The 19,429-nt window shown below is 46.2% G+C and overlaps 1 protein-coding gene across 3 annotated transcripts in view; it reads left to right on the top strand.

Moving 5' to 3' along the window:
* Positions 1-19,429, top strand: part of LOC118289524 (potassium channel subfamily T member 2) — a 31,909-nt gene extending 12,480 nt beyond the window's left edge. For all 3 annotated transcript variants that reach the window (XM_035616599.2, XM_035616601.2, XM_035616600.2), the window contains 25 exons: positions 151-225; positions 460-543; positions 858-952; positions 1,632-1,812; positions 4,220-4,384; positions 5,289-5,425; positions 5,950-6,013; positions 7,114-7,222; positions 10,375-10,483; positions 10,626-10,682; positions 11,847-11,999; positions 12,093-12,346; positions 12,858-13,182; positions 13,273-13,378; positions 13,462-13,634; positions 14,147-14,218; positions 14,383-14,517; positions 14,623-14,734; positions 15,688-15,789; positions 15,932-16,015; positions 16,098-16,226; positions 17,040-17,385; positions 17,718-17,802; positions 17,914-18,000; positions 18,085-19,429. In XM_035616599.2, the coding sequence (XP_035472492.1) occupies positions 151-225; positions 460-543; positions 858-952; positions 1,632-1,812; positions 4,220-4,384; positions 5,289-5,425; positions 5,950-6,013; positions 7,114-7,222; positions 10,375-10,483; positions 10,626-10,682; positions 11,847-11,999; positions 12,093-12,346; positions 12,858-13,182; positions 13,273-13,378; positions 13,462-13,634; positions 14,147-14,218; positions 14,383-14,517; positions 14,623-14,734; positions 15,688-15,789; positions 15,932-16,015; positions 16,098-16,226; positions 17,040-17,385; positions 17,718-17,802; positions 17,914-18,000; positions 18,085-18,136 (3,291 nt within the window). In that variant the 3' untranslated portion in view covers positions 18,137-19,429. The remainder of the gene's footprint in view (positions 1-150; positions 226-459; positions 544-857; positions 953-1,631; positions 1,813-4,219; positions 4,385-5,288; positions 5,426-5,949; positions 6,014-7,113; positions 7,223-10,374; positions 10,484-10,625; positions 10,683-11,846; positions 12,000-12,092; positions 12,347-12,857; positions 13,183-13,272; positions 13,379-13,461; positions 13,635-14,146; positions 14,219-14,382; positions 14,518-14,622; positions 14,735-15,687; positions 15,790-15,931; positions 16,016-16,097; positions 16,227-17,039; positions 17,386-17,717; positions 17,803-17,913; positions 18,001-18,084) is intronic.

The following is a 19,429-nucleotide window of genomic DNA, read 5'->3' as shown; positions in this document are numbered from 1 at the left end:
TTAAACAATCGCGATCTATTCCGCAAGGCGGCCGATCATTTTTTTTCTCCGCTTCTTCTCCGTGCAACCGGGTCTGTTATGTGGTAATCCCTTAAGGTCGCCATGACAATAGAGTTTCCTGACCCCTGTGTGTGTGGTTTGTGTTTCCAGGGCAACGTTTGGGAGCAAGTATTACGTGTCCCCTTCATTCTGGAAATGATCAGCGCCATTCCCTTCATGATCACTGTGAGTGGAAGGATATGGGCTAGTGGGCACTTGACAGCACTGGGAGGCTCAGGCAGCCATGCTGTGGAGTCGCACCTCAAATGTTTGATACAGTAACACGGGGAAGGGTATCACAACAGGCACATGCTCATACACTCCCATTCCCTGTGAGAAATCCTGTGACAGAAGAAAATACTTATTTTATTTTTTCAATGACAAAACTGCAAGTAGACTGACGCTTCCTCCTCTTGACAGGTGATTTTGCCCTCCTTCAGAAATCTCTTCATCCCCGTATTTCTGAACTGCTGGCTGGCAAAACACGCTCTGGAGAACATGATAGTAAGTGAAGCACCGTCTTCCTGTCCATTTTTCCCCCTGTTAATTTCATCTCAGCATCTCTTTTATATTTTGCTGGCATGCCATCGCCCCTCTTGCAACCGTGTTGAGTGAATGCGTTCCATCACATCCAGCTGACTGAGCTTGACCACCGCTCAATTTATTCCAGCACTTTGTCTTGTTCACCTCCTTTTTAATGCATTTTAACAGCATTCATCATCCCATCAACCACATTGTATCCTGTCTTACACTTTGACAAGCCACACTTGGATTGTTTCGCATATTAACGTCTCTTGTATCTCTCTGCCCATCTGCAGAATGATCTCCACAGGGCAATCCAGAGGACGCACTCAGCCATGTTTAACCAGGTGGTGATACTCATCAGCACGCTGGTCTGTCTCATGTTTACATGGTGGGTATCCCCGCGGCTGACGATGAAGTGAGAGGGAGGTGTGACAAGAAAGGGGCGGAAAAGAGAGCGAAAAAGAGCGATGTTAAATGGACGTTGGACAGGAAGTGAAGGGTGCCATGGAGGAGAGGGTGAGATGGTGAAGCAATAGTGTGAAACATGCAGGGGGAAATAATGACAGGGGAGAATTTCAACACAACACAAATGCTGCTCCTGGAGCCAAGAGAGACAAAGACAGACAGCAGAACTGCAAGAGGGAGATAGTGCGCTGAAATGACATCTAGTTATTGCCTCAGTGCAGTGGAGGATGTGTCAGCGTGCTGCATGTCTGCTGTGAAAGCCTGAGTTAATCCAGAAGATCCTGCACGCGGCATGAATCAAGCCGCCTGACCATTCCGGGGTCGACATTTGCCTGTTGACTCATCTATCCCTGAAAGATCAGGATAATGTGCACAGCTTGCGTTTGCAGACCCGTGTACGTGAATACACAATGTACCACAAGTGTGTCCACCCATGCCTCCAGCCCCACCTCCGCACATGCAGTGTCACACATATATGCACAAGTGTGAAAGCGGCTTCTTCATGAATAATGGCCACCACAAGGTCCCTTTACTTCATCCAGCATGTGGAGTCCACTTCTGAGTCGCCCTTACTCTCTTTCCTTTCTTTTCTCCTCCTTCAGCATCTGCGGCATCCAACACCTGGAGCGAGCGGGCAACAACTTGACCCTGTTCGACTCGCTCTACTTCTGCGTGGTCACCTTCTCCACGGTGGGCTTTGGAGATGTCACCCCTCAGATCTGGCCCTCGCAGCTCCTGGTGGTCATCATGATCTTCGTGGCCCTCATTGTGCTTCCCATCCAGGTGAGAAGCAATGGCGGAAGTCTTAAATGCAAGGACAGGATATCGCACATCGTACATCCAAAGTGGATTGCTATGAGGGCTGCACGGTGGCGTGTTGGAGGATTCCTGAAGGCTTGATTGCTCTGTCTAGAAAGCCGCACAAGTTATAAGCACCAGCATTGTCTCAAAGTGATCAGTGAAATAATTCCAAAATAGCTTGGATGTCTTTGCAACCCACAAAAACCAAATTTGTTTCCTTTGATTGAGCTCACTATAATAAACTTTTGTTTTCTAGACCAATAATTCTTGTCCCCCCCTCCCCCCGCACAACAATGTGATGACTCATTGCATCCTACGTAGATTTTCATACCTATTTTTATTCAGAGACCAGTGAGTGCGTCCTCCTTACTCGCTCAATTCCCCAGTTCTCTCTCCTGTCATTTAGCTGCTCCACAGAGGAAAACCGGTGATGGAGAACTAAAACGTTTGCACATGCACTATTTGTAGGGGAACTGCAAAAAAAAAACTAAATCCAAACACCTTGACAAACATATCAGCTCCCCGTGTAGCCTAATGGTTGTTTCTCATATTTGTGTAAACCTTTTATCCCTGAGGTAGCTGGCTTGGCAGGCGAGCGCTAAAAGATGTGAAAGTGCTGATAGGAGGAATTTACCTCGCCAAGACACTCCACTCAGTGCTGAACAATTCACAGGTGATTTGGTTTAAAGCCAATCTCCTTTTTGTTGTGAATTGTATTTCTTTTGCGGCGACACTACGCAGCTCAAATAACTCTTCTTTTAAGTGCATCACATGAGTAGTCGGCGTGGGGCTGCGTCCTACACGCGCCTGATCAACCAGCTGTTGAACTTAAGCTGTGACCGAGCCGGGGCGAAAACCGCACAAGCAAAAGACGCCATCGCGAAGATACTTTCATGAGTTGACTTATTTTTTTAAAACGGCGATCTGTGCATCGCCAACAAGGGATTTCGTGTCATCATCCCCACTACCTCTCTGCATCTGTCATCCATGAATACCCCTTGACATTTAGAAACTGCCCCCCTCCCCTTAGCCCAAGCTCCAACCCCCACCGTGCGTGCGTGCGTGCGTGCGTGTGTGTGTGTGTGTTTTTTCATCTGACTCTTTGTCCTGCCATGACCAGTCTCCAGGCTGCACAGGGGAGCCACAGAGCACATCAGGATGCAGCTACTGTCTTATTCTACAATTCATTTTCACCTGTTTCAAAAAAAATAAAAAAAACTGCAAATCCCGACACCACAGGTCTACCACAGTGTGAGCCATCGAAAACTGACTGAACACATATACAGTATGCTGGAAGACAACTGTCAAACTGATGTATAGGGCCTGATGATATTTTTTTTACAATTGGCTTATCATCACCTGTTTAGTGTCGACTTCATTTTACTCAAAGCAAAAAATTGTTGAGCGAAATGTGTCTGTTTATGACCAAGAACATTTTCAACACCACTTTGTATTAAAAAAAAAAGGATGGTTTGGAGTTTTGGAGAACTGCACTTTTCCTCCTTACACAAAGGGAGACGAAGTTGCATCATGGTGGTTATGATAAGATAAAATAAGATAATCCTTTATTCGTCCCACAACGGGGACATGTGGGTGTTACAGCAACAAAGTGGATAGCAGAATATAAAAGAGCAATAAGGTATGTACAAAAATATTAAATATAAATACTTTATACAGAGCAGTAACATTAATTGCACATGGAGAATAAGTATTAAGTAAGTAAGTACTACCAACTGTATTATATAGTTTTTCCCCAAAATGTTTTTGGGAAAAAACTAAATATGAAGAAATAGAAAATTTAAAAACAAATTTTCAGACAGCAAGGTATTTTAGAAAGTGAACAATAAATTGTCGCTACTGCTAAAAAAACACTTTTCTTTTTCACTGTAGCTAGTGTTGACAATTTATTTTCCGTCACGCACCTAAGTCTTTAAGCAATATTGGAAAAGAAAATCTGATTTTAAAAACACCATGTCACCAACCAGATTAAACTATTTACTCTTGGTTTCCTGAGTTTGCTGTTACTAAAAAGGAAAGGGACATTGTTTATAGTAAACTACAGTGATCTGTATCTTTTTGCAGCAGTAAATACAACTACATTTGTGCTCATATTTGGGTTCAACCAATGTGTTCAGTGTAAATGATCTATTTTACCTAGTATTTTTCCCTCTATCCACCCGGCCCTCCTGTTAAACCCCGTTCAGCCACCTTCTGAACCAAACCTCCACTTACCTTAATTCCACCAGAACAATCTCCCTAATTCATCGGAAACACAAAACAGTACAAGCCTTTGTTTCCTTTGGTGTACCACATGGCTCCCCGCTGTATTTCATCCGACTTAATCCCGTTTTCCATCTGTTGAATGTGGTGGATGTTGTCCCGTGTGCAGTTCGAGCAGCTGGCCTTTCTGTGGATGGAGCGGCAGAAGTCTGGGGGGAACTACAGCCGCTACAGGGCACAGACGGAGAAACACGTGGTGCTGTGCGTCAGCTGCCTCAAGATCGACCTCCTCATGGACTTCCTCAATGAGTTCTTCGCTCACCCGCGACTACAGGTCTCTCTCCAAATGGTTTTATTTAAGTAGGACGTGAGGGAGGTTTGGTCTTTGTGTTCGTTTCTTGTCTGTAATCCTCTCCAGGAGTGCAAGAGGCTGATGTTAAAGCACGAGGATTAATTCAGCATAGCGAACATCAAACTGCTGCCTCGTTCAAAAAGGAGCAGATATGTGTGTTTGCTTGAGGCTGCATCCGTATGTGTGTGTGTGTGTGTGTGTGTGTGTGTGTCTGTGTGTGTGTGTGTGTGTGTCTGTCTGTGTGTGTGTCTGTGTGTGGTGGTCATCACATCTTAAGTTGTTAATGGTGTTTTTTGATTTGTTGTTGTGTTTTCCCATTTGTCGTTGGGATTTGCACTTCAGGGCCACCGTACATGGGTGTTTATTTTAAGGTTGAAATTAAAAGTTGACAGGGATAAATCATCTCAAGCTGAAGTCAATTTATTAGCTTTCAACTCCAACTCATGAAGATGCCATGTAAGATGCTGTGTATATCCTGGAGAACTCGTATCAAACCTTTATGGTCTGGCATCGGCAGGTGTGCCTTGATTTAAGTTTGTATTTATGAATTATGAATTGCTTGTGTTTAAACCTTCCTCAGCCACAATTCAACTGTGTGTGTGTGTGTGTGTGTGTGTGTGTGTGTGTGTGTGTGTGTGTGTGTGTGTGTGTGTGTGTGTGTGTGTGTGTGTGTGTGTGTGTGTGTGTGTGTGTGTGTGTGTGTGTGTGTGTGTGTGTGTGTGTGTGTGTGTGTGTGTGTGCGTGCGTGCGTGCGTGCGTGCGTGCGTGCGTGCGTGCGTGCGTGCGTGCGTGCGTGCGTGCGTGCGTGCGTGCGTGCGTGCGTGCGTGCGTGCGTGCGTGCGTGCGTGCGTGCGTGCGTGCGTGCGTGTGTTTGTTGTGTGTGTAGGACTACTATGTGGTGATCCTGTGCCCAGCAGAGATGGACGTCCAGGTCAGGAGGGTCCTTCATGTCCCTCTGTGGGCCCAGAGGGTCATCTACCTGCAGGGGTCTGCCCTCAAAGACCAAGACCTGATGAGGGCCAAGTGAGTCCCTGTGACCAAAAACAGCAATAATCGATATTCTGGCATGAAGCCATCTGTCCGAACGTATACATGTGTTAGGTATGTACACTGTCTGTCTGTCTGTACAAATCCATTCGAGGAATGATCGTCACAAAATGGGCCCCACCTCAGCTCTCATGTCGAGGCTGCAGCTCATAATTAATACCTAAAGCACCTACAGCCTTGAACAACGGCTCTAATTACATTTTGCGTCATATTGCCTATTGTTCACTCCCTGGCTTCCGATAATACAGCCATACACGACCTTAGGCCGGCTTTTGTCACAAAGGAAAGAAAGGGAGCGAAACCCTATTTGTTCAATCTCCCTGTGTCCTCGCCTCCTACTATCTCATCCATAAATGGCGTAGGCTAGAAAGACACACCGTGTGTTGTTCTATTGTCCAGCTTTTGTCCTCTCCCTTAATAACATGACAACTCCCTCTTCCCCGTGTCTTCTCTCCTCTTCTCCATCCATCTCTCCATCATGCTCTCCTAACTGCCTGAAGGATGGACGACGCTGAGGCCTGCTTTATCCTCAGCAACCGGTTTGAAGTGGACCGCATTGCTGCTGTACGTTCCTCACTGCTTCCCTGAATCACCATGACTCCTTTACTCACAAACACTTGCATATCAAGTATTCTGTCTCCTTGCCTGGTTATAATTTGAATATATTGTTTTTTCTTACAGCAAATGAGCAGGGGGAAAAAATATTGCGGTTTGCTTTTCACATTGAGTTTTCTTCATAATACTGCTTCATGAAGAGAAAACAAATCATCAAAGCAGCTTTTGATACAATAGGATTTACTGTAGCTCGCTGTACTGGCTTTTTGTCCTGCTTTTTCCAAAATATTAATTACACAGTACAAACACCTGCAACTGACAGTAAAATAAACACAAAAAACAACATCACTGTAAACAGGCATGTGTGGAAAAACACAGGAAACAGTGCAGCAGTTTGAAGGTAGGGTGTTAGGCAGCAGTGGATGCATGATGGGGAGTCAAATTTGAAGAGGGATTCATTCAATTTTCACATCTATCTGTAATTTTCTTGAAAAATCCACAACAACTTCATAACAACTGTATGTCATATACCTCATGCATGTAAATAACATGATTTCATCTATTTTAGGAAGATATTTAATCAATTTGATCAATGCTGCTTGGTAGATATAATCCTACGGTTGGTCGGTCCACGCTTTGGTCCAAACTTAAATGTCTTAACAACCATTGGATGAATCCCTGTGAAAGTTAATCTTTCTTAATGAGCGAATACCTACAAGGGTATGAACGTTGCCCTCAGCCGACTGTGTGCCGGCGTACTGCCGCACAGAGACACTTTTTATTTCGCTGCCGGTTTTCACTCAGTTCCCTCTCCGTGGCCTCGCCATGTGTAGCCTTGTGCAGCCCTCGCCAAGCCTCTGAAGTGTGTATCCGCACCGCATCACTCTGAAACAGTGCGAGGGCCATTCAATTCAACTGCTCAGTCAGTGGTTTAAGAGGATTATTAGAGAGGAGCCGAAATCTGATGCCGCTAATGATGGGTTTCTCCCTCTCTTTCTCGCTGTGTTACACTTTTCCCTTTCTCTCTCTGGCTCTGGCTCTGGCTCTCTCCCTCCTTTTGTTTTCGTGCCGTCCATCTCACTTTCGCTGCGTCTCCGCAATTTTCTCAGGATCATCAGACCATCCTCCGAGCCTGGGCGGTGAAAGACTTTGCACCAAATTGCCCCCTGTACGTCCAGATTCTCAAGCCAGAGAACAAGTTCCACGTCAAATTTGCAGGTAGGCGGCCGAGTGTGAAGTCCAACACACTGTCAGCGTAACAAATGCAGTCTCCTGGCCCAGTTCGACAGGTGATTGTGCTCAGCTTGTGGCTGGGAATTGTGCTGCCACTATTCATGATAAATGACAATGCAAACGATGGGTGCTGAGGTAAGCATTTTTATTTTGCCACTGCACGGTTGGGTTGCGATTACATCAGGAGCTGAGCTATCCTGTGCGCACTTCGTTTCCAGTATGTGTCAGCAGCTGTCGTGTCCTCCCTCCTACCCGAGTTTGTCTGCCTGACTTGTGAGACTTAAACATGTTGTTTCCATCAGCGTGCCTGTGCAGTGGCAGGCCTCTCTCTGTCACACCAGCCCCGAAAAAAAGTGCTGGACAGATGGGCCCCAGCTTGGCTGTAAGCCTCCTCAAGGTTTCTGCCTTTTGGAGAGCTTCCCCTCTCCCCCCTGCTCAAGAGAAGACGTTGAGTCAATCATCTCCAAGTGAGAGAAGATGAAATTAAAAAACAGTATCTCACCCTTTCTCCTCTCTCACACATCCCTCCGACTACAGCCCTATGAGAATGTCAAACTCAATTCTAGCTCGCCGCCCTCATCCCAGCTGTCTCTATCAATGATTAACGCTTTACTTTGCTACCGTGGCGAAGAAAATCCCCCCGTCTTTTGATGTCTTCTGCTGTTGCGCCAACCTGGCAGTTAAACTCTTCCCGCCGGCAAATCCTCCTTTACCCCTGCGGTGCTGTTTAAACACCTCACTGCCACAGCCACATTAGGGAGCCAGGAATTCTTTGGCTGAAAGATATATTCACGATCATCCGAGATAACTCTACAGTATATTATCTGATTATCAGATAGCCCTGTGGGGTAAAGCTTGTGCTCCTATGATGGGAGCCAGAAAGCTGCATCATGTACGGTAGGTAACCCGCAAAGCAGTGGACACATGTTGGGTGGCATGGATTCAAATACACATCAGCCGCTCCCTCGCTGATGCAACTGCCATTCTGTGATGAATAGGGAAGTCCCTGTAGATTTATTAAGAGAAATAAAGTACCATTTTCAATCACACAAAAAAAACGAGCTCAAAGCAAAGTTCATAATCATCTGACCTTAATGTCCCTTTAATCCTGAAGTCACCACAGGTAGACCCAGGCAGTCTGCACGCAGTCCGTCACATGGGGCATCACTGTAAGTACAGATGCCATGTTTTGACACCACTGGAATATACCCACTCTGTGTGGGAGGCATTAATGAGCAAGGGATACTAGATTTAATTTTGCTCCAAAGGAATAGCTAAATAACAGCTCAACGTTCATTATAAAAAGGTCTGTCGGTATGATGCTGCGGCGGCCGGCCAGGAAACCCTGAGGCGTTTGAGTAACCAAACCGAATTTGGTACATGAGTGCAGTGAGAATGATTATCTCCCCGGTTTATGTTTTGAACGACAAGCGCTTGAGCTCATTGTGGCTGCATTGTGTTGATAGCGGCTCACGCTTATGTAAACAACAAGGGCCTACTGATTTAATTAGCACAACTGGTGGACCTGTGGTCAGGTTGAAATTGCACTCGACAAGAGGGCACAAATAACCACACACACACACACACACACACACACACACACATACACAAATCGCACACAATCACACAAACATTGCACCTTTAATACATGTCTGTGGTAGAAAACAACACACAGCTTGAAGTGATGGGTTTAAAAACCCAGATTGCGCGCTTGTGTTTCTGTGTGTGTATGCACAGTGTGTCAAAGTCGGTGATTGGTTTCTCTAGTGGTCTGAGTCCAGGCACCCGAAGGATTGAAGGCAGGGTGGAGGGCTGTGGTGAAGGGTAGGCAGAGAAGTAGATGGGAAGCAATGGGATCGCAGTGGTGACGAGAGGGGGAAGAAGGACATTGGAAATTGGAAATTGGAGACTCAGTTTAATGTGTAACTACTGTGTCTGTGCTTTGGGACTAATGGATACTGTGTGTGTGTGTGTGTGTGTGTGTGTGTGTGTGTGTGTGTGTGTGTGTGTGTGTGTGTGTGTGTGTGTGTGTGTGTGTGTGTGTGTGTGTGTGTGTGTGTGTGTGTGTGTGTGTGTGTGTGTGTGTGTGTGTGTGTGTGTGTGTGTGTGTGTGTGTGTGTGTGTGTGTGTGTGTGTGTGTGTGTGAAAACAATGAAGGATGTTGCTCCGTAGATACAGCATCAGTGTTTTTGTCTTTTACATCGCAAGCCTCCGATGCTCCAATGTTCTGCTTCCACTTTCAAAGAAATTCACGGGCCTTCTCAGCTGACCTTATGATACTCGTGCTGGCAGCTGATTGAGTTTGATAATTCATGTCAGGCTCTGACGTTGGCCACAGATTATTTTCTACTACAGGGCACACATTGTTCTTTTAGAACCCAGCTCAAGCGCTAATATGCCAGTGTGCTCATTACTCACCTAATGCAATCAGGGATTACAACAGCAGGAAAAAACGGATGCTCCCTGTGCCGCGCTCACTTACCGATTGGCTCACTACGAACATTAATCGCTCCGTTGGTTTCACCTTTTTCAAAGCAGAGTCTGTGTGGCAAAAGGTAAAGGGGAGACTGCCGTCTGTGTTTGTTCACTTTGGTCCGCTTGGCTTGCGGGCAGGGTTGCGTTAAGTGTTCGATGGTGAGTGAAAGGTGGTTCAATAAAGCTGATCCAGAATCACTAGCCTGTTTCAAGGACCATGTGTTTATTTTCATATAATTGTTATTCTAAAATCTTTGGGTTTTGCACTGTTGCTTTGACAAAACTAATGTAGTAGACTTCATTATAAGAAATCCTTTCAGCTCTACTTGGAGCACCGCTGTTCCCTCTCTGTGTGACTAAATACAACTGGGAGAAACTGAGAGAATGTGTATTTTCTTTTGTGGTCTTTACCCTTTGAAGGGGCTTAATCAATCTGATGTCCTGACCCATTGACGTTGGTTACACCAGGACTAATGAAGCGATATGAGAGAAACGATCAGCTTCCTCCGTCAAGACCAGGAGCCAGCAGCCCATTTGTTTTCACTGCAGTGTTGTTCAGAGATTAAAACTCTTGTGGAGCATAATGTGAGTTGTTGTGTTTTGTCGAGGGCCTTTGTGACCTCGGCCCCTGCGAGCCACCGCTTTCCTCTTGTTGTCTGCAGATCACGTGGTGTGTGAAGAGGAGTTTAAATATGCCATGCTGGCTCTAAACTGCGTGTGCCCCGGCACCTCGACACTCATCACTCTGTTGATCCACTCGTCCAGAGGACAGTGAGTCCTCACCCTTTTTCTTTTTGCTTTGTGCAGAGTGCGGTCTTACAGTCAAATATACACTAGATGAGTGAGTAGAGATGAGTTGCTCCTCCTCGCAGTCACTTCTTTTTTTTTTTTTCTTTCTTTCTCTCCTTCCCAGAACGGCACCCCAAGAGGCCTTCAAACAACGTGTAGGAGCCTTTCAAGCGCTCAACAGGTAGGATGCATCTCATCTGTATTCACACCCCGGGATCGTGTGTCACGTCTGCGCTCAGCGCCGGCTCTCTGTCAGCTTCCGCAGTTTGCATGATGGGCTGCGTGATTGACCGCGGGGATTTTGCAAAAGGGAAAAAAAGGGTTGTTATTTTGGAAATGTGGTTAGACGATTTATTTGGTGGTGCGTTCGCAGGATTGAGTTTATCACTTCATGCAGAAGTGACCAAAATCAACACCGGAGACAAATGTCTTAGTTTGCTACTTTTGTTAACATTGTGGCCTGAAATATACCTGTGGTTAAAAAAATGTTCAAATTCAAATCAGATGTCATTGGAATTCAATTAGATCTTTGTTTGTTGTTTTCGTTGAAGCGTTGACAATAGATTTTCTCCAGCACTAATGCACAGTTTTTAGTGTAATATTTCTTCGGGTTGCTCACATACGAATATAAGCAAAAGGCCATGAAGTAGAGACAGTAACTTAAATTAAGTCAGTAACGTTTCTATCATTGAAGGTCTGTCTCAGTAATGTTTGGTTACAGTAGAAATGCTCTTCGATTATGGTTAGAAAAGAAACACAAAAATGAAACAGCTATTAAATAATTTAATAACTGTTGGCTGTTGCCTAAGGTGTTCGACATTAAAAACGCAGGGAGTTTTGTAATTATGCTTCTATATCTGGATCTGATGCCATTTGGTGTATTGGCTGTGACAATGCTACATGCCCAGGATTTGTCCTCCTCCTCTGCCGCCTTGCACTTAGTTCCTGTAAACTACAAATTCACTGTAACACTTGTTTATATAATGGCGTCTTTGACGCGGGCCACCCACGTTCACACTTCCCCCACAACCTTCTTTCCTATTGTCACCTCTTTAGCCTCCGCATCCAAAGCCATATCCCCCTTGAGAAAATGTGCTGTCCACTTAACTGTGTGAATGTCTGCATCTGGGCCCCGTTGTTCAGACAGGGCTGGGTGTCCTTGGCCACATCCGTGTGCTGATTGGAGTATTGATCAGCAGCTCTGACAGCGATGTAAGATGTTACCTCTCCGAACCTCAAGTGGAAAATCTTCTAATGTGGCCGTGGTGCCGAGCTTGAAGCTTTGTGTTTTGTGCTGTAAAGGTCAATTGCCTCGCAGCCAATCAATCTTCTTTTTCTGTCTCAGGGAGGGCGGGGCGTGTTCGGCGGACCAATGGCACCGAACCTACCGCCGCTGCTCAGCCAATGAGGTGCATCACATCCGCCTGGAGGAGAGTAAATTCTTTGGGGAATACCAGGGCAAGAGTTTCACCTTTGCCTCCTTTCATGCTCACAAAAAGTAAGTCGCAATTTTTAAAAAAACAAAACAAAACAAATGGAAACACACACACTCGCAGACCTGCACGGCTCAGAGCTGACCTTGTTTCTACAGGTATGGGGTGTGTTTGATCGGCATACGCAGACTGGACACCACCAACATCCTGCTGAACCCCGGTCCCTGCCACATCATGGGAGCCTCCGACACGTGCTTCTACATCAACATCTCCAAAGAGGAGAACTCTGCGTTTGTCCGGGGCCAGAGGGAGCCGTCGTGGGGCGGCAGTGGAGGGAATGCCAGGGGAGTCCACCAAAGCATCTACCACGGGCTCACCCGTCTGCCAGTCCACAGTATCATCGCCAGTATGGGTCAGTCAGATGAGCGAATACTGTAACATTTATGACGCGATCGATTCTTGCACTTTTTTTGGGTAATTTCTTCATGGTTGAATGCACCTATTGTAAGTCGCTTTGGACAAAACCGTCTGCAGAATGAATGTGATGTAACGCAATGTAACATTTACACACTGACCCTCGTTTTTTCCAGGTTTCTGTGTTGGTCAAAGCTGTCAGAATTATGCAGTTATCACATTCATAACCAATCTGAGGGACTCGAGATATTCACAGCTTTGTGGAGGATTTATCATATATCTGATTATAAGTCACACTTGATAAGCGCAACAGTCAAATGAACTAAAATGTCAGATACTGTGCTTTTACAAACACACCACCTGGTGGACGACAGTAGAACTGTCCTGCTGACTGCTTTTCAAAGCTCTCACTGCTGTATGGTTTTCTCAGAAATCTGTGCAAATGTATAGTATCTCAACCCTCAGCCTGTTCTCTGCCTTGGTAATCACGGTGGTTGTGCGTGTTTCAGGTACGGTGGCCATCGACCTGCAGGACTCAAGTGACAGCAGCCCAGAGGGCCAGGACCCAGGGAGCACGGGGCTGGGCAGCGGGACACGAAGCAGGAGAAACTCCAGGACGGAGGTGGTTGGCGCCAACACCTTGGCCCTGCCCGCCATAGGAGCATCGGCCGAGGAGCGACGGCACAGCATCGCCCCCGTCCTGGAGCTGGTGGACGGAGTCAACAACCCCACGTTTGACCTCCTGGGAGACCAATCGGAAGATGAGGGAGGGGAAGAGGGCAAGGAGGACAGTGACCGGGACGAGAGCGCCCACTGGTGGGGTCGACACTGCGAGTGAGTGCTAATGAGGCTGTGAGAATTTTTGTCAGCTGGGATGTTGGAACATAAACTCATTCAGGCCTGACTGTGGGTCTTGTGCTCCAGGTGGGTGAAGGGATACCCGCTGAACTCGCCTTACATCGGCAGCTCGCCTGCTCTGTGCCACCTTCTTCAAGAAAAGATGCCTTTCTGCTGCCTGCGTATGGACAAGGTATGGGATTTAAAATCGGCTTATTTATCCTTATTTGGCAAAATCAGATCGCTGTCATCCTCTGCTCTCTGCCTCTGTCCCAGGCTTGTCACCACATCCCCTTTGAGGATGCGCGCTCCTATGGCTTCAAAAACAAATTGATCATTGTGTCTGCGGAGAGCGCAGGAAACGGCCTCTACAACTTCATTGTGCCTCTGCGAGCCTACTATCGACCCAGAAAGGAGCTCAACCCCATTGTGCTGCTGCTGGAGAGCATGTAAGAACGGATCTACGCTATTTGTTAGTGTAATGTGGAGGCCGAGCTTGGACACCCAGCTTCGGACAGAAGGGGGTTACGTGTTGCCCAAAATTGCTGCAGCACAAATCTAGGTTGCAACCTCGGTTGCAAAATTGGGTTTCTATTAAAGTAGCCTGTAGGGGATGAAAACTGAGCACGGCGGACATGATTTGTGAAATGCTGAATGCTTTCAGGACAACGCGCTCCACAGTCCTGTCATTTATTTTATTTCTTTTTTCGTGGCTGGTACACAAAAGCAGGCGGCCAAAGGAAAAGTGGAATCCAATAAAAAGGCAATAAAATGCTGAGTCACTCCAGTGTAGTGCTGTTATTTTCAGACGTCTCTGCAGGCAGTGTGGCTGTGTTGTATTTCTCAGGCTGAGTGGGGATGTGTGGGGGGGGGGGCTGTCTCTGTATTAGCCCTTTATCATGGCATATATAAATCTCCACCGGTGGAAATCTCAAGTCCATTTGTGTTTTGATTGGTCCAGACCCGAAGCAGACTTCCTGGAGGCAATCTGTTGGTTCCCCATGGTGTTCTACACAGTGGGCTCCATCGACAAGTAAGACAGACCAAAGCCCTGGGCTGTTTTCATATTTTATGTTTCCTTCATTTCATCTTTTTATTGTTTCCCCAATCCTTATTCATTTATGTGCTTCTTTCACATATCAAATGCCCTTTGATTTATTCTCATTGCCCCCTCGTCACTGATCTCGCTCTCCACAGTCTGGACAGTTTGCTCCGATGCGGAGTGACTTTTGCCGACACAATGGTGGTGGTTGACAAGGAGAGCTCCATGATCGCAGAGGAGGACTACATGGCGGATGCGAAGACCATTGTCAACGTCCAGACCCTCTTCAGGTCTGCTTCGACCCAGCTTACTCTGCAGTCTCACACACTGGCTTAAGGTGAACGCTGTGTGTTTTTTTAACCCATTATCTCTGCCCTTCTACTTCTTCCTCTCAGACTATTCCCAGCTCTAAGTATCATCACGGAGCTCACACATCCGGCCAACATGCGCTTCATGCAGTTCAAAGTCAAAGACCACTACTCCCTGGCTCTGTCCAAACTGGAAAAGGTAAAAGCTTCACACCCTCAAACCACGACTTTATTTCTCTCTCTCGTTTCCTTAAACCCAGACTTCAGGGGCCAGAAAGAAAAACAGAACACAGAACAAACTCAGCAGACTGCGTTATGAAAGTCGTTCATCCTGAGGCATCCTGAGTGGATTTAGAAATACATCCATTCAGGGGCTGCAAATGTTGCTTTGTTATATTTAGATGAGCTGCCGTGATCGTTCGTCGCAGCCATAGTAACGTTTCTAGACAACATTTGTCACCGATTACAGCCCGGTGATATTTGTTCCTTTCACCCCGTGGCTTCTCGACTCTTTTAAGAGCTGTTGTTGTTGTTGTTGTTGTTGTTGTTGTTCATGTTGTGCATCAATAACATTCATCAACAATTCAGTAAATTTGACATCACATCTTAAAATGGGTCTGGGATTAGCATCATTGCGAGTAAACTGTTATTGAACTTCACAGTTGTGTTGCCGGAAGGAACCTTTGGTGGACTCTTCCTTATTTTCGGGCTGTGCAAGATCGTGTGTTTCCTTGGGGGTTTTCTAATTAAGTCCAATGTTAAACTTAGTTCAGATGGGAGGTCGGAACTGGAGGTTTCAAACCCAGTGCATGCTGGGAGAGAGGCCTGATCCCTTGACATTGTAAATGAATAGGCTTATAAAATGGAGGCGAAATAACTTTTTTGTGTTCACATTTTTTGATGAAGATAGATTCAAAAAACGTGACAACGCATGATTATTATCATACTATCTCCTCGAGGGCTAGTGTAATCCGTGTGTGTGTGTGTGTGTGTGTGTGTGTGTGTGTGTGTGTGTGTGTGTGTGTGTGTGTGTGTGTGTGTGTGTGTGTGTGTGTGTGTGTGTGTGTGTGTGTGTGTGTGTGTGTGTGTGTGTGTGTGTGTGTGTGTGTGTGTGTGTGTGTGTGTGTGTGTGTGTGTGCGATTGCTCTGCAGAAGGAAAGGGAGAAGGGTTCCAACCTGGTGTTTATGTTCCGCCTGCCCTTCGCTGCAGGGAAGGTGTTCAGTGTCAGCATGCTGGACACTTTACTCTACCAGGTATCTTAACACACACACTCAGTGAACAACACAATCCTTCTCCTCTGTGTTTCAAAAAAGTCCGATACGATTCCGATTCCGCCCGAGTCCGATACGATTGTTGTTGCTCTTGTTGACCTGTTTTGCTGTGTTCTCCTGCCAGTCATTTGTGAAGGACTACATGATCTCCATCACCAGGCTGCTGCTGGGTTTAGACTCCATGCCTGGCTCGGGTTTCCTCTGCGCAGTAAGAGACTGAACACAAAACAGCTTGAATCTTTTCGGTTCGGACTCCTAGAGGCTGATTATGATGTTGTATGTTTTCCTAGATGAAAATCACAGAGGATGACTTGTGGATCCGCACCTACGGCAGGCTCTACCAGAAACTATGCTCCTCCACTGGAGACATACCCATAGGCATCTACCGAACAGAGGCCCACAAGCTTCCAGTCTCTGAGGTCAGCTGCTATCTAGTGTTGAGATTTGTGGCAAACAATACACTGATTAAAGTCACTGGAGATAATTGGGAAGGACACTTAAAATAACTCTAACCCCCTGAAGATTCCCCCGACGCTACGATGCTCATTACCCGCCACAAGAAGGAGGAGTTAGTTCAACTTCATCAGCTAAAGCCCAAAAGTATATATAAAGGCAGAGCACGAGATTAATTAAATTCCCCATAGGGTTACTGATGATATTTCACAGATTATGTTAAGGCACACAAAAGACTATTTTCTCGACAAACATGTTTTGGATATTTTCTCAGCTGTAAAAAAACTGTTCACTCTCCTGTTCTCAGTTATTACAGACAAAGTCGTCTCTATTTATTTACTTCTTGAGTGGAACGAGACAAGACTGTCAGGTCTTAGTTTTGACATGTGACCCAGAGCAGCTCCACATGGGACAATAATTAACTTTGCACAGTGAAAGATATTATATCTTATATTAAACATGGTGCAGTGACGCCTGATGGTTTTATCACTTGTGGCACGACGGTTCTTTTGTCGCATGAAAAATATATTTAGCAGTGGTGGACTATTCAATATGTGTAGAGGAGCGTATCTTGTTCATCATTCATTTCTAGCCTGATTAGAAAGACTGAATTCCTCTTCATTGTGAGAAATCAGAGACCGCACAGGTGAAGGACCGATTTAATCAAATCTGTGCGAAAACAGCTTGATTACGCTGCCTGAGGAAATGAAAGGCTTGTGTGTGTGTGTGTGTGTGTGTGTGTAAATGTGTGGTCGTGTGTGTGTGTGTGTGTGTGTCAGTCCCAGGTATCCATCACAGTGGAAGACTACGAGGACACCAGAGAACCCAGAGAGCCCCTGCTGTCCCGGACCGGCGCACACCGTAACTCCACCTCCTCGGAGCCCATCTCCACCTCCTCCCACTCCTCAGACCACCCGCTGCTCAGGAGGAAGAGCATGCAGTGGGCACGGCGACTGAGCAGGAAGGGGGGTCGGGGCTCCAGCGGAGCCAAGGGGGGGCCGGGCAGTGCGGCGGAGAGGATCAGCCACCAGCGACTGACCCTCTTCAGGCGCTCGGAGAGGCAGGAACTCAACGCCCTGGTGCGAACGAGGATGAAACATTTAGGCCTCTCTCCAACCGGATTCAGTAAGGCTGCGTGAATTTGTGTGTAAAAAAAAAAAAAAATCTGCTCCTGTTCACAAATACAGATCTACTGTTTACTGGTGGTCAACCTTTTATGCTTGCATTCAATATTATTGTATTGGTAATTAACTTAAGGATCTGAGCTCCTCTTCCTCCACTACTTCTTTAATGTCTGTTTCTCCACCTGAGTCCATTTTTATCTAAAGTTGTCTTCCTGTCTTGCGACTCACTGTAACGTAGCCTCTGATCTGTGTGAGCGGATGCAGCACAGCCTGCTGTATATCCTGCGCCTATTTTATTTCCTGCCTCGCTCACCTCTGTTCTCCCCGCGTCAGATGGGTTGACAGACCAAGGCAACAGACTGTCGTACATCCTCATCAACCCTTCCCCGGACACCAGACTAGAGCTTCATGATGTCGTGTGAGTACGCGGCGCCCCGGTTTAATTGACGGCATTGTCAAATTAACACAGCGTGAAAACTACAAACGTTACAGGAGGCTATTGGCCACCTCGTCTGTGCCCCATCTGCAGGTACCTGATCAGACCAGACCCCCTCTCTCTGGTACCCAATCAGGGGAGCAGCAGGAAGTGCAGCGCCGGGCTGACAGAGAGCCACAGGTTCGAGACGCACGACAGCACCCATCTGTGAGAGACCAAAAAAACCAACATAAAAGACTAAATATACTCTCAAACCCCCACCAGAGGGAGGAGACATAACAACACACTCGAGGAAGAAGTGGAAAATAAGAACTGATTACATGGAGTGGGACGCAGCCAGGCGGCGCAAGGCCCTGCTCCACATTCAGTCTCATGGAACTCAGAGGTGCCGGACCTGCATGGACCTTTTCTATAATGATGAGAACGTTTTATTTATGCACCTTCCTATTTTTCGAGACCTGCGGACACAGAAGTGCATTTAATGAAAAATCCGTATGTACAAATATCCGTGTATGTGCATGTTATGTACTGCATCATGTATGTGCAGTGTGTATGTGTGTGTGTTTACAGTACGTATCAGCAAGTGTGTGGATGAATGTGTACTTATGCTTATGGATCGAGAGCGAGACACTGCCAATTTCATCTGGACGGCCAAAGGAATCTGCTGCCAAATGGAGGTCGAGGGAGGTTTTTTTTCTCTGTTTTTTCCTGTCCTCTGTGCTGTAGGTGTGTTTTGTCACACTTAATGTTGTTTGACGTATCTGAAAGTGACGCCACAGGTGCAGAGACCCTGTGAGTTTTCTTTTCTTTTCTTTTTCTTTTTTAGTCTTCATAAAGCCTTTTTGAAACTTTCTACCTGTTGCTTTCACCCTCAAACACACACACAATTGTGTTATGCTCACCAGCAGCGGACGAAACCCAAAGAGCACCAGTTTTAAGTAATGGACATAATGGGAGAAAGAGAACACACAAGTCAGTGCAGGGCATTTTTCTCAAAGTCTCTCTGCTTCTGTCAGTCGGCGTGAGCCGTGTCCATCCAGCAGCTTGCTTTTGGAACATGCATGTTAGAGATGCAGGGAACAGGGAAACAGAAACAGTAACATAAGGCTGTCCACTGCGAGAGCCCTGCAATTAATGCATCATTTCTAGAGCTAATAACAGTATTGAAGCTGCAACATAAGCTATACAAGTAAATACTTGTGATATTTATTGCACACTGCTACAAATATCCACTTTAACAAGTGAATAGTTTGCTAATTTAATACAAAAACATATAATATGATTTTGTTTTCAGTCAGAAAAATCTTGTTTCTCCAAAAACAAGTGGGGGGAAAAAATGTGCCAGCAGACTGAGACTCGCTCTGCTCGTTTATCAGCCAAGTCCACCATTGACATTTATGCCATTTATTTGGATTCGCAAGCCTCTGTAAATCGTTTGTCTGAAATTCCGAATGTGCTGCTTCGACACAGAAACGGTGCAGCCATGTGGTGGAAACGCTCACCGGCGCCCCGGGCCAGACACCACCACCGCCGCTGTAGCTTCAGTGCCATTAACAACAGATGGAAATATGTACATATTAAAGTCAGCCGAAAAACAGCACGTCACTGC

Source organism: Scophthalmus maximus, chromosome 17 (assembly GCF_022379125.1).
Source record: "Scophthalmus maximus strain ysfricsl-2021 chromosome 17, ASM2237912v1, whole genome shotgun sequence".
Taxonomy (NCBI): Eukaryota; Metazoa; Chordata; class Actinopteri; order Pleuronectiformes; family Scophthalmidae; genus Scophthalmus; species Scophthalmus maximus.
Note: the sequence above shows the minus strand (reverse complement) of the source record. Positions and strands in the feature narration are given on the sequence as shown.